Source organism: Panulirus ornatus, chromosome 6 (genome assembly GCF_036320965.1).
Source record: "Panulirus ornatus isolate Po-2019 chromosome 6, ASM3632096v1, whole genome shotgun sequence".
In the NCBI taxonomy this organism is placed as follows: Eukaryota; Metazoa; Arthropoda; class Malacostraca; order Decapoda; family Palinuridae; genus Panulirus; species Panulirus ornatus.
In genome coordinates this window covers 33656131-33669408 of record NC_092229.1, presented here as the reverse complement: position 1 = coordinate 33669408, position 13278 = coordinate 33656131, and the positions used below count along the sequence as shown (strand labels likewise).

General features: G+C 42.2%; 1 protein-coding gene across 3 annotated transcripts in view; it reads right to left on the bottom strand.

Annotated features, from left to right (window-relative positions):
• Positions 1-13278, bottom strand: part of LOC139749151 (DBH-like monooxygenase protein 1) — a 171253-nt gene that overhangs the window by 68791 nt on the left and 89184 nt on the right. For 2 of the 3 annotated variants that reach the window (XM_071662790.1, XM_071662789.1), the window contains 3 exons: positions 13065-13182; positions 9101-9225; positions 8406-8634 (listed from right to left, as the gene is read on the bottom strand). In XM_071662790.1, the coding sequence (XP_071518891.1) occupies positions 8485-8634; positions 9101-9225; positions 13065-13182 (393 nt within the window). In that variant the 3' untranslated portion in view covers positions 8406-8484. Of the gene's footprint in view, positions 1-8375; positions 8635-9100; positions 9226-13064; positions 13183-13278 lie in introns of all 3 variants that reach the window. The other variant, XM_071662791.1, reaches the window with a different exon arrangement.

Below are 13278 nucleotides of genomic sequence, written 5' to 3'. Positions count from 1 at the left end.
CCTCCCCAACCCTATGATTCACTTCCGCTTCCATGGTTCCATCCGCTGCCAAATCCACTCCCAGATATCTAAAACACTTCACTTCCTCCAGTTTTTCTCCATTCAAACTTGCCTCCCAATTGACTTGACCCTCAAACCTACTGTACCTAATAACCTTGCTCTTATCACATTTACTCTCAAGTTTCTTCTTTCACACACTTTACCAAACTCAGTCACCAGCTTCTGCAGTTTCTCACAAGAATCAGCCACCAGCGCCGTATCATCTGCGAACAGCAACTGACTCACTTCCCAAGCTCTCTCATCCAAAACAGACAGCATACTTGCCCATCTTTCCAAAACTCTTGCATTCATCTCCCTAATAGCTCCATCCATAAACAAATTAAACAACCATGGAGACATCACACACCCCTGCCGCAAACCTACATTCACAGAGAACCAATCACTTTCCTCTCTTCCTACACGTCCTAGATAAAAACTTTTCACTGCCTCTAACAACATGCCTCCCACACCATATATTCTTAATACCTTCCACAGAGCATCTCTATTAACTTTATCAGATGCCTTCTCCAGATCCATAAATTATATATATATATATATATATATATATATATATATATATATATATATTATTTTTATATATTTTTTTATTATACTTTGTCGCTGTCTCCCGCGTTTGCGAGGTAGCGCAAGGAAACAGACGAAAGAAATGGCCCAACCACCCCCCCCCCCCCCATACACATGTATATACATACGTCCACACACGCAAATATACATACCTACACAGCTTTCCATGGTTTACCCCAGACACTTCACATGCCCTGCTTCAATCCACTGACAGCACGTCAACCCCGGTATACCACATCGCTCCAATTCACTCTGTATGAATATATATATATATATATATATATATATATATATATATATATATATATATATATATATATATATATATATATAATCCATTTGGAAAGGAGATGTTTTAGGGCAATATGGGATGTGAGGTGGTTTGATCGAGTAAGTAATGAAGCGATAAGAGATATGCGTGGTAATAAAAAGAGTTTGGTTGAGAGAGTAGAAGAGGGTGTTTTGAAATGGTTTGGTCACATAGAGAGAAGGTGAGAAAAGATTAAAAATGAGGGTATATGTGTCAGAAGTTGAGGGAACGAGAAGTGAGAGGCCAAAGTCGAGGTGGAAAGATGGAGTGAAAAAGATTTTAAGAGATCAGGGCCTGAACATGTAGGAGGGTGAAAGGCGTACAAGGAATAGAGTGAATTGGAACGATGTGGTATACCGGGGTCGACGTGCTGTCAATGGATTGAACCAGGGCATGTGAAGCGTCTATGGTAAACCATAGAAAGTTCTGTGTGGCCTGGATGTGGAAAGGGAGCTGTGGTTTCGGTGCATTATAGATGGCAGCTAGAGACTGAGTGTGAACGAATGTGGCCTTTGTCGTCTTTTCCTAGTGCTACCTCGCGTACATGCGGAGGAAGGGTTTTGTCATTTCATGTGTGGCGGGGTGGCGACGGGAATGAATAAGGACAGACCGTATGAATTATGTACATATGCATACATGTATATGTCTGTGTGTATATATATATTTGTATACGCTGAGATGTATAGGTATGTATATAAGCGTGTGTGGACGTGTATGTATATATATGTGTATGTGGGTGGGTTGGGCCATTTCTTTCGTCTGTTTCCTTGCGCTAACTTGCTAACGCGGGAGACAGCTAAAAAGCAAAATAAATATATATATATATATATATATATATATATATATATATATATATATATATATATATATATATATATATATATATATATATATATATATATATATATTCATACATCATGCCTTTTTCCATTCCCGATGCCTCGCGTCACATATGAAACAGCACCCACCTCCCCATGCGCGCGCGCGAGGTAGCGCTAGGAAAAGACAACAAATGTCATATTCGTTCACACTGTCCCTAAGGGTCATGTGTAATGTACCGAAACCAGAGCTTCCTTTCCACATCCAGGCCCCAAAAAACTTTCCATGCTTTACTCCTGATGCTTCACATGCCCTGGTTCAATCCAATGACAGCACGTCGACCACGGCTTAACACATGCTTCTAATTCAATATTCCTTTCACGCCTTTCACCCACCTGTATGTACAGACCCCGATCACTCAAAATCCTTTTCACTCCATCTTTCCACCTCCAACTCGGTCTCCCATTTTTCCTCCTTCCCTCCACCTCTGACACATATATCCTCTTTGTCAATCTTTCCTCACTCATTCTCTCCATGTGACCAAACCATTTCAAAACACCCTCTTCTGCTCTCTCAACCACACTCTTTCTATCACCACACATCTTTCTTAACCTTTCATTATTTACTGGGTCAAACCTCCTCACACCACATATTGTCCTCAAACATTTCATATCCCCCTCCTCTGCACAAATCTATCTATAGCCCACGCCTCGCAACCATATAACCTTCAAACATACCCATTTTTGCTTTCAAAGATAACGTTCTCAACTTCCACACATTCTTCAACGCTCCGAGAACTTTCGCCTCCTCCCCCACCCTACGATTCACTTCCGCTTCCATGGTTCCATCCGCTGAAAAATCCACTCCCAGGTATCTAAAACACTTCACTTCCTCCAGTTTTTCTCCATTCAAACTTACCTCCCAATGACTTGTCAACCAACCCTACTGTAGCTAAAAACCTTGCTCTTATTCACATTTACACTCAGCTTTCTTCTTTCACACACTTTACCAAACTCAGTCACCGGCTTCTTCAGTTTCTCACCCGAATCAGCCACCAGCGCTGTATAATCAACGAAGAACAACTGACTCACTCCCTAAGCTCTCTCATCCACAACAGACTTCATACTTGCCCCTCTTTCCAAAACTCTTGCATTCACCTCCCTGATAACCCAATCCATAAACAAATTAAACAAACATGGAGACATCACACATCCCCTGTCGGACACCAACATTCACTAATAACCAGTCACTTTCCTCTCTTCCTACATTTGCACATGCTTTACATCCTCGATAAAAAAATTTTCACTGCTTCTAACAACTTACCTCCCACACCATGTATTCTTAATACCTTCTACAGAACATCGCTATCAACTCTATCATATGCCTTCTCCAGATCCATAGATGCTACATACGAATCGATTTGCTTTTCTAAGCATTTCTCCCCTACATCCTTCAAAGCAAATACCTGATCCACACATCCTCTACCACTTCTGAAACCACACTGTTCTTCCCCAATCTGATGCTCTGTACATGCCTTCACCCTCTCAATCAATACCCTCCCATATGATTTCCCAGGAATACTCAACAACCTTATACCTCTGTAATTTGAGCACTCACTTTTATCGCCTTTACCTTTGTACAATGGCACTATGCAAGCATTCCGCCAATCCTCAGGCACCTCACCATGAGACATACATACATCAAATAACCTTACCAACCAGTCAACAATACACTCACCTCCTTTTTTAATAACTTTCACTGCAATACCATCCAAACCGTCTGCCTTGCCGGCTTTCATCTTCCGCAAAGCTCTTTCTACCTCTTCTCTGTTTACCAAATCATTCTCCCTAACCCTCTCACTTTGCACACCACCTCGACCAAAACACCCTATATCTGCCACTCTATCATCAAACACATTCAACAAACCTTCAAAATACTCGCTCCATCTCCTTCTCACATCCCCACTACCCTCCTTCTATTTTAACTTTCTAAAAGGGGAAACAGAAGAAGGAGTCACTCGGGGAGTGCTCATCCTCCATGAAGGCTCAGATTGGGGTGTCTAAATGTGTGTGGATGTAACCAAGATGAAAAAAAAGGAGGAATAGGTGGTATGTTTGAGAAACGGAACCTTGAACGAAGCTCAAGGGTAAAGGGGAAGAGTGGTTTGGGAATGTCTTAGGATTAGTCACGGGTTAGTGAGAGGACAAGAGCAAGGGAAGGAGTAGCACTACTCCTGAAACAGGAGTGGTGGGAGTATGTGATAGAGTGTATGAAAGTAAACTCTTCATTGATATGAGCAAAACTGAAGGTGGATGGAGAGAGATGGGTGATAATTGGTACATATGCACCTGGGCATGAAAAGAAAGATCATGTGAGGCAAGTGCATTGGGAGCAGATGAGTGAGTGTGTTTGTAGTTTTGATGCACGTGACCGGGTTATACTGATGGGTGATTTGAATGCAAAGGTGAGTAATGTGGCAGTTGAGGGAATAATTGGTGTACATGGCGTGTTTAGTGTTGTAAATGAATATGGCGAGGAGCTTGTAGATTTATGTGCTCAAAAAGGACTGGTGATTGGGAATACCTGGTTTGAAAAGAGAGATATACATAAGTATACGTATGTAAGCAGGAGAGATGGTCAAAGAGCGTTATTTGATTACGTGTTAATTGACAGGCGCGCGAAAGAGAGACTTTTGAATGTTAATGTGCTGAGAGGTGCAGCTGGAGGGATGTCTGATCATTATCTTGTGGAGGCGAAGGTGAAGATTTGTTGAGGTTTTCAGAAAAGAAGAGAGAATCTTGGGGTGAAGAGAGTGGTGAGAGTAAGTGAGCTTGGAAAGGAGACTTGTGTGAGGAAGTACCACGAGAGATTGAATACAGAATGGAAAAGGGTGAGAACAAAGGACGTAAGGGGGAGTGGGGGAGGAATGGGATGTATTTAGGGAAGCTGTGATGGGTTGCGCAAAAGATACTTGTTGCATGAAAAGCGTGGGGGTTGGGCAAATTAGAAAGGGTAGTGAGTGGTGGGATAAAGAAGTAAGATTGTTAATGAAAGAGAAGAGAGAGGCATTTGGACGAATTTTGCAGGAAAATAATGCAAATGACTGGAGATGTATAAAAGAAAGAGGCAGGAGGTCAAGAGAAAGGTGCAAGAGGTGAAATAGTGGGCAAATGAGAGTTGGGGTAAAGAGTATCATTAAATTTTAGGGAGAATAAAAAGATGCTTTCGAAAGAAGTAAATAATGTGCGTAAGACAAGGGAACAAATGGGAACATCAGTGAAGGGGGCTAATGGGGACATGATAACAAGTAGTGGTGAGGTGAGGAGATGGAGTGAGTATTTTAAAGGTTTGTTGAACGTATTTGACTATAGAGTGGCAGATATAGGGTGTTTTGGTCGAGGTGATGCGAACAGGGTTAGGGAGAATGATTTGGTAAACAGAGAAGAGGCAGTAAAAGGCTTTGCGGAAGATGAAAGCTGGCAAAACAGCGGGCTTGGATGGTATTGCAATAGAATCTATTAAAATAGGGGGTGACTGTATTGTTGACTGGTTGGTAAGGCTATCTAATGCATGTATGACTCAGTGTGAGTTGCCTCAGGATTAGTGGAGTGCTTGCATAGTGCCATTGTACAAAGGCAAAGGGGATAGAAGTGAGTGCTCAAATTACAGAGGTATAAGTTTGTTGAGTATTCCTGGGAAATTATATGGGAGGGTATTGATTGAGAGGGTGAAGGCATGTACGGAGCATCAGATTGGGGAAGAGCAGTGTGGATTCAGAGGTGGTAGAGGATGTGTGAATCAGGTGTTTGCTTTGAAGCATGTACGTGTGAAATACTTAGAAAACCAAAGGGATTTGTAAGGAGCATTTATGAATCTGGAGAAGGCATATGAGAGAGTTGATAGAGATGCTCTGTGGAAGGTATTAAAAATATATGGTGTGGGAGGCAAGTTGTTAGAAGCAGGGAAAAGTTTTTTATCGAGGATTTAAGGCATGTGTACGTGTAGGAAGAGAGGAAAGTGATTGGTTCTCAGTGAATGTTGGTTTGCGGCAGGGGTGTGTGACGTCTCCATGGTTGTTTAATTTGTTTATGGATTGGGTTGTTAGGGAGGTGAATGCAAGAGTTTTGAAAGAGGGGCAAGTGTGCAGTCTGTTATGAATGACAGAGCTAGGGAAGTGAGTTACTTGTTGTTAGCTGATGATACAGAGCTGGCGGCTGATTCGTGTGAGAAACTGCAGAAGCTGGTGACTGAGTTTGGTAAAGTGTGTGAAAGAAGAAAGCTGAGAGTAAATGTGAATAAGAGCAAGGTTATTTGGTACAGTAGGGTTGGTACACAAGTCAATTGAGAGGTAAGTTTGAATGGAGAAAAACTGGAGGAAGTAAAGTGTTTTAGATATCTGGGAGTAGATTTGGCAGCGAATGGAACCATGGAAGTCGAAGGGAATCATACGGTGGGGGAGGGGGCGAGAGTTTTGGGAGCGTTGAAGAATCTGCGGAAGTCGAGAACATTATCTCGGAAAGCAAAAATGGGTATGTTTGAAGGAATAGTGGTTCCAACAATATATGGTTGCGAGGCGTGGGCTATAGATAGAGTTGTGCAGAGGAGGGTGGATGTGCTGGAAATGAGATGTTTGAGGACAATATGTGGTGTGAGGTGGTTTGATCGAGTAATTACTAATAGGGTAAGAGAGATGTGTGGTAATAATAAGAGTGTGGTTGAGAGAGCAGAAGAGGGTGTTTTGAAATGGTTTGGTCACATGGAGAGAATGAGTGAGGAAAGATTGACCAAGAGGATATATGTGTCGGAGGTGGAGGGAACGAGGAGAAGTGAGACCAAATTGGAGGTGGAAAGATGAAGTGAAAAAGATTTCGAGTGATCGGGGCCTGAACATGCACGAGGGTGAAAAGCGTGCAGGGAATAGAGTGAATTGGAACAATGTGGTATGCCGGGGTTGACGTTCTGTCAATGGATTGAACCAGGGTATGTGAAGCGTCTTGGGTAAACCATAGAAAGTTGTGCTGGGGCCTGGATGTGGTAAGGGAGCTGTGGTTTCGGTGCATTATACATGTCAGCTAGAGACTCAGTGTGAACGAATGTGTCCTTTGCTGTCTTTTCCTAGCGCTACCTCCCGCTATGCAGGAGGAGGGGGTTGTCATCTCATGTGTGGCGGGGTGGCGATGGGAATGATTTAGGGCAGACATTATGAATTATGTACATGTGTATATATGGTTATGTCTCTGTGTGTATATATATGTGCACGTTGAGATGTATAGGTATGTATATATATGCGTGTGTGGACGTGTATGTATATACATGTGTATGTGGTCGGGTTAGGCCATTCTTTCGTCTGTTTCCTTGCGCTACCTCGCGAACGCGGGAGACATCGACAAAGTATAATAGATAAACATCAATAAATAATGTATACTAAAAAGTACATATGAACGCGCACCTTCATAGAGCATACAAACCTTCAACAGCCAGAATCATAGCCTAGCGGTAGCGCTCCCGCCTGTTGCACAGGGGTCCCGGGTTCGATCCTGGCTGTTGGAGGTTTCTATGATATATATATATATATATATATTCATTTATATGTGTGTGTGTGTGTGTATAGACTACACACAGACCCAAGATCCAGGCGAGAGAGAGAGAGAGAGGCCAAGGTCATCGTACGAAAGGTACGTGAGTCATTCATTTTATTCAACTTTAAGTTTCTGACTTTTTTTGCCCATATTCAGGAATCTTGAAGTTTATTACATGATAAAGTTGAAGCATAAAATGACGCATCTAATTTGATTAAATGAACCGTAAAACATATCTAAGTGAACTAGATTTATGAAATGATATGTAACTTTCTCGTACAATGTCATCGAATATTCGTTTCCCGCAAAACATCCACCAGTTTCCCGTTGTTCAAATGGTATCGTCTCTCTATGTAAACTTACAATTGTTCTTAAAAAAAATGATGAAAAATTTTGTAAACGTATCTGAAACAGACTTCCTAGAGAAGAGACATCCTTCAAAACCCCGAGTACTTATAGCTGCTGTTGTCTAATGTTCGGATATTCTGAGAAGTTTTGCAAATTATATTGTAATCTTGATCATTGAAATGATTTTTCTAAAACTCTTCATCAATTTTTGTGTATGATTTTACGTTCACATAGAATGCCCCTTAAACCCTTAGGAAGTTGAGTTTATTTTCTGTTATGTGAATATTCTTGGATTTTGTAGATGTATTTGCCTTGCTGCATAAGGTCTTAATGTTTAGACCGAGATATACACAGTTCCTGGATAACTTTATCTACTCCTATGCGCTACAGGGGATAGGGAAATAATATATCCTACACATGTATCTCCTGCCTGTTGAAGAAGGTAAAAAGGGGGGCGGGAGCTGGGGAAACAAAAAGTGGAAGAAGTCAATCAAAGAATTTCCCATGAAGGCTAAATCATCAGTCATCATGGCGGGAAAGATGAACAGGTATGGACAAACAAAAAGGATATGATTACCATATCAAAGATTTACTTGGAGGAGAGTAAGTATCAATGTGTGAAGATTGTGGGGAGCCTCTGTAGTTATGGGAACAAAGTTTTTTTTTCAGCAACTCGCTTTCTCCTCTGACGGTACCCCTCCTGTGATTCATGCCAATATCAGTACTTTTGGAGATTATGTTTCAAATCAGAAAGGTTCTGGAAACATCACGCAATTGAAGTACAGACTTACAAGTGATCTATACTTACATCGGATGGTCACCGTAGACTTCTTGTATGCCTAAACCTGCGAAGATGGCCTCTTTACTGGGTTGCGATGTACAGGTGGAGAGGTTGACGCGGGGATAATATACCAGGAAGGCCAGACACATTTCTTCTCTCGTTCCTAAACCGCCCTAAGATGATATGATTGTGTCAGACGCTGGTCCTCAGGAGATAATGTTTACAGAATATGACTGTGTCAGATGCTGGTCCCCAGGAGATAATGTTTACAGAACGCAAACCTGTCAGGTGCTGAATTCAAGTGACCCAATTACAGAATATAAACCTCTTAAGTGCTGATCCCTAGGGAAACATTCACAGAATATAAAACTACCAGATACTGATCACCAGGAGAATATATTCAAAGTGTATAAACCTCTCAGTTGGTGATCTTCAGGTGAATATATTTACCGAATCAGTACATGTCAGATGTTGATCATCAGACAAAAAGACAGAATATTCACCTGTCAGAGGCTTATCCTCAGGTCAATACCATCTTTATGTATTGACCCTCAGGAGAGCACTGGCTGAATGTACACCTGTTACTCTGCTGCCAACACAGCAATCTCTCCCTAGCACTACTAACAGTACAGAACTCACGAAGGTAGGAGCACGGCGCCTGCTGGAGTCGTAGTTACATTCAGTGATGAGGTGGTCCCCAGGCAGGATGGTCACCTCCTGCTTCAGCATCCGGGACTGCTGGTAGTTGAAGTCGTAGCTCATATCTGGAGTACAGGGATATTATTTTTTTTTTTTTATTATACTTTGTCGCTGTCTCCCGCGTTTGCGAGGTAGCGCAAGGAAACAGACGAAAGAAATGGCCCAACCCCCCCTCCCCCCATACACATGTCCACACGCGCAAATATACATACCTACACAGCTTTCCATGGTTTACCCCAGACGCTTCACATGCCCTGCTTCAATCCACTGACAGCACGTCAACCCCGGTATACCACATCGCTCCAATTCACTCTATTCCTTGCCCTCCTTTCACCCTCCTGCATGTTCAGGCCCCGATCACACAAAATCTTTTTCACTCCATCTTTCCACCTCCAATTTGGTCTCCCTCTTCTCCTTGTTCCCTCCACCTCCGACACATATATCCTCTTGGTCAATCTTTCCTCACTCATCCTCTCCATGTGCCCAAACCACTTCAAAACACCCTCTTCTGCTCTCTCAACCACGCTCTTTTTATTTCCACACATCTCTCTTACCCTTACGTTACTCACTCGATCAAACCACCTCACACCACACATTGTCCTCAAACATCTCATTTCCAGCACATCCATCCTCCTGCGCACAACTCTATCCATAGCCCACGCCTCGCAACCATACAACATTGTTGGAACCACTATTCCTTCAAACATACCCATTTTTGCTTTCCGAGATAATGTTCTCGACTTCCACACATTCTTCAAGGCCCCCAGGATTTTCGCCCCCTCCCCCACCCTATGATCCACTTCCGCTTCCATGGTTCCATCCGCTGCCAGATCCACTCCCAGATATCTAAAACACTTCACTTCCTCCAGTTTTTCTCCATTCAAACTCACCTCCCAATTGACTTGACCCTCAACCCTACTGTACCTAATAACCTTGCTCTTATTCACATTTACTCTTAATTTTCTTCTTCCACACACTTTTCCAAACTCAGTCACCAGCTTCTGCAGTTTCTCACATGAATCAGCCACCAGCGCTGTATCATCAGCGAACAACAACTGACTCACTTCCCAAGCTCTCTCATCCCCAACAGACTTCATACTTGCCCCTCTTTCCAAAACTCTTGCATTTACCTCCCTAACAACCCAATCCATAAACAAATTAAACAACCATGGAGACATCACACACCCCTGCCGCAAACCTACATTCACTGAGAACCAATCACTTTCCTCTCTTCCTACACGTACACATGCCTTACATCCTCGATAAAAACTTTTCATTGTTTCTAACAACTTTCCTCCCACACCATATATTCTTAATACCTTCCACAGAGCATCTCTATCAACTCTATCATATGCCTTCTCCAGATCCATAAATGCTACATACAAATCCATTTGCTTTTCTAAGTATTTCTCACATACATTCTTCAAAGCAAACACCTGATCCACACATCCTCTACCACTTCTGAAACCACACTGCTCTTCCCCAATCTGATGCTCTGTACATGCCTTCACCCTCTCAATCAATACCCTCCCATATAATTTACCAGGAATACTCAACAAACTTATACCTCTGTAATTTGAGCACTCACTCTTATCCCCTTTGCCTTTGTACAACGGCACTATGCACGCATTCCGCCAATCCTCAGGCACCTCACCATGAGTCATACATACATTAAATAACCTTACCAACCAGTCAACAATACAGTCACCCCCTTTTTTTATAAATTCCACTGCAATACCATCCAAACCTGCTGCCTTGCCGGCTTTCATCTTCCGCAAAGCTTTCACTACCTCTTCTCTGTTTACCAAATCATTTTCCCTAACCCTCTCACTTTGCACACCACCTCGACCAAAACACCCTATATCTGCCACTCTATCATCAAACACATTCAACAAACCTTCAAAATACTCACTCCATCTCCTTCTCACATCACCACTACTTGTTATCACCTCCCCACTTGCGCCCTTCACCGAAGTTCCCATTTGCTCCCTTGTCTTACGCACTTTATTTACCTCCTTCCAAAACATCTTTTTATTCTCCCTAAAATTTAATGATACTCTCTCACCCCAACTCTCATTTGCCCTTTTTTTCACCTCTTGCACCTTTCTCTTGACCTCCTGTCTCTTTCTTTTATACATCTCCCACTCAATTGCATTTTTTCCCTGCAAAAATCGTCCAAATGCCTCTCTCTTCTCTTTCACTAATACTCTTACTTCTTCATCCCACCACTCACTACCCTTTCTAATCAACCCACCTCCCACTCTTCTCATGCCACAAGCATCTTTTGCGCAATCCATCACTGATTCCCTAAATACATCCCATTCCTCCCCCACTCCCCTTACTTCCAATGTTCTCACCTTTTTCCATTCTGTACTCAGTCTCTCCAGATACTTCTTCACACAGGTCTCCTTCTCAAGCTCACTTACTCTCACCACCCTCTCCACCCCAACATTCACTCTTCTTTTCTGAAAACCCATACAAATCTTCACCTTAGCCTCCACAAGATAATGATCAGACATCCCTCCAGTTGCACCTCTCAGCACATTAACATCCAAAAGTCTCTCTTTCGCACGCCTGTCAATTAACACGTAATCCAATAACGCTCTCTGGCCATCTCTCCTACTTACATAAGTATACTTATGTATATCTCGCTTTTTAAACCAGGTATTCCCAATCATCAGTCCTTTTTCAGCACATAAATCTACAAGCTCTTCACCATTTCCATTTACAACACTGAACACCCCATGTATACCAATTATTCCCTCAACTGTAACATTACTCACCTTTGCATTCAAATCACCCATCACTATGACCCGGTCTCGTGCATCAAAACCACTAACACACTCATTCAGCTGCTCCCAAAACACTTGCCTCTCTTGATCTTTCTTCTCATGCCCAGGTGCATATGCACCAATAATCACCCACCTCTCTCCATCAACTTTCAGTTTTACCCATATTAATCGAGAATTTACTTTCTTACACTCTATCACATACTCCCACAACTCCTGTTTCAGGAGTATTGCTGCTCCTTCCCTTGCTCTTGTCCTCTCACTAACCCCTGACTTTACTCCCCAGACATTCCCAAACCACTCTTCCCCTTTACCTTTGAGCTTCGTTTCACTCAGAGCCAAAACATCCAGGTTCCTTTCCTCAAACATACTACCTATCTCTCCTTTTTTTACATCTTGGTTACATCCACACACATTTAGGCACCCCACTCTGAGCCTTCGAGGAGGATGAGCACTCCCCGCGTGACTCCTTCTTCTGTTTCCCATTTTAGAAAGTTAATACGAGGAGGGGAGGATTTCTGGCCCCCCGCTCCCGTCCCCTCTAGTCGCTTTCTACGACACGCGAGGAATACGTGGGAAGTATTCTTTCACCCCTATCCCCAGGGATAATATACATATATATATACATATACACATACACACACATACACATACATACGCACATATACACACACACACACATACATATATATACATATGAGAAATGTAAGAAACAATTTAGAAAACTGAAACTTCTAGCTTGAAATGAATGAAAAAAAAGAATGTCACATAATGGTTCAACCTCTGGCTATGGAAAAAAGGAAATGTATATAGATCTATGTATATAGATCTATGTAATTAACCTCAAAATATGTAATGTGAATGTCTCACTTGGGATTCATAAGTTTCCATAATTTTGATTTATATGTTTCTGTATCCAACATTTTACCAGATTATTTCGACTATTATATTAAGGTAAACATCCACACGGCATAATCGTTCCGTCGTTTACAATTACCATGTTAAATATTTAGTTAACCTGAAACTTTATGGTTTTACTCTTTCAAAAAAAAAAAGTTCACATAAGTTTTCTAGAGAACCGTATGATCAATGTTACGACCAGTAGCTTGACTCACCTTGTAAAATGGCTGGCAACTCCTGGCCCTCACGGACGCGTCTGAGTGAGATAGCGGAGCCGAGCAAGTGGGAGTGTAGCAGACCCTGCAGCACGTGAACCCCGCCACTGGGGAGAACCTGCAGTAGAAAGTGTCAAGATCTTATCTCACTTTCTCAGTGTCTACATTCGCATACTTTCTCAGTTATATTCACAAAACGTTGAGGTATGAAGTA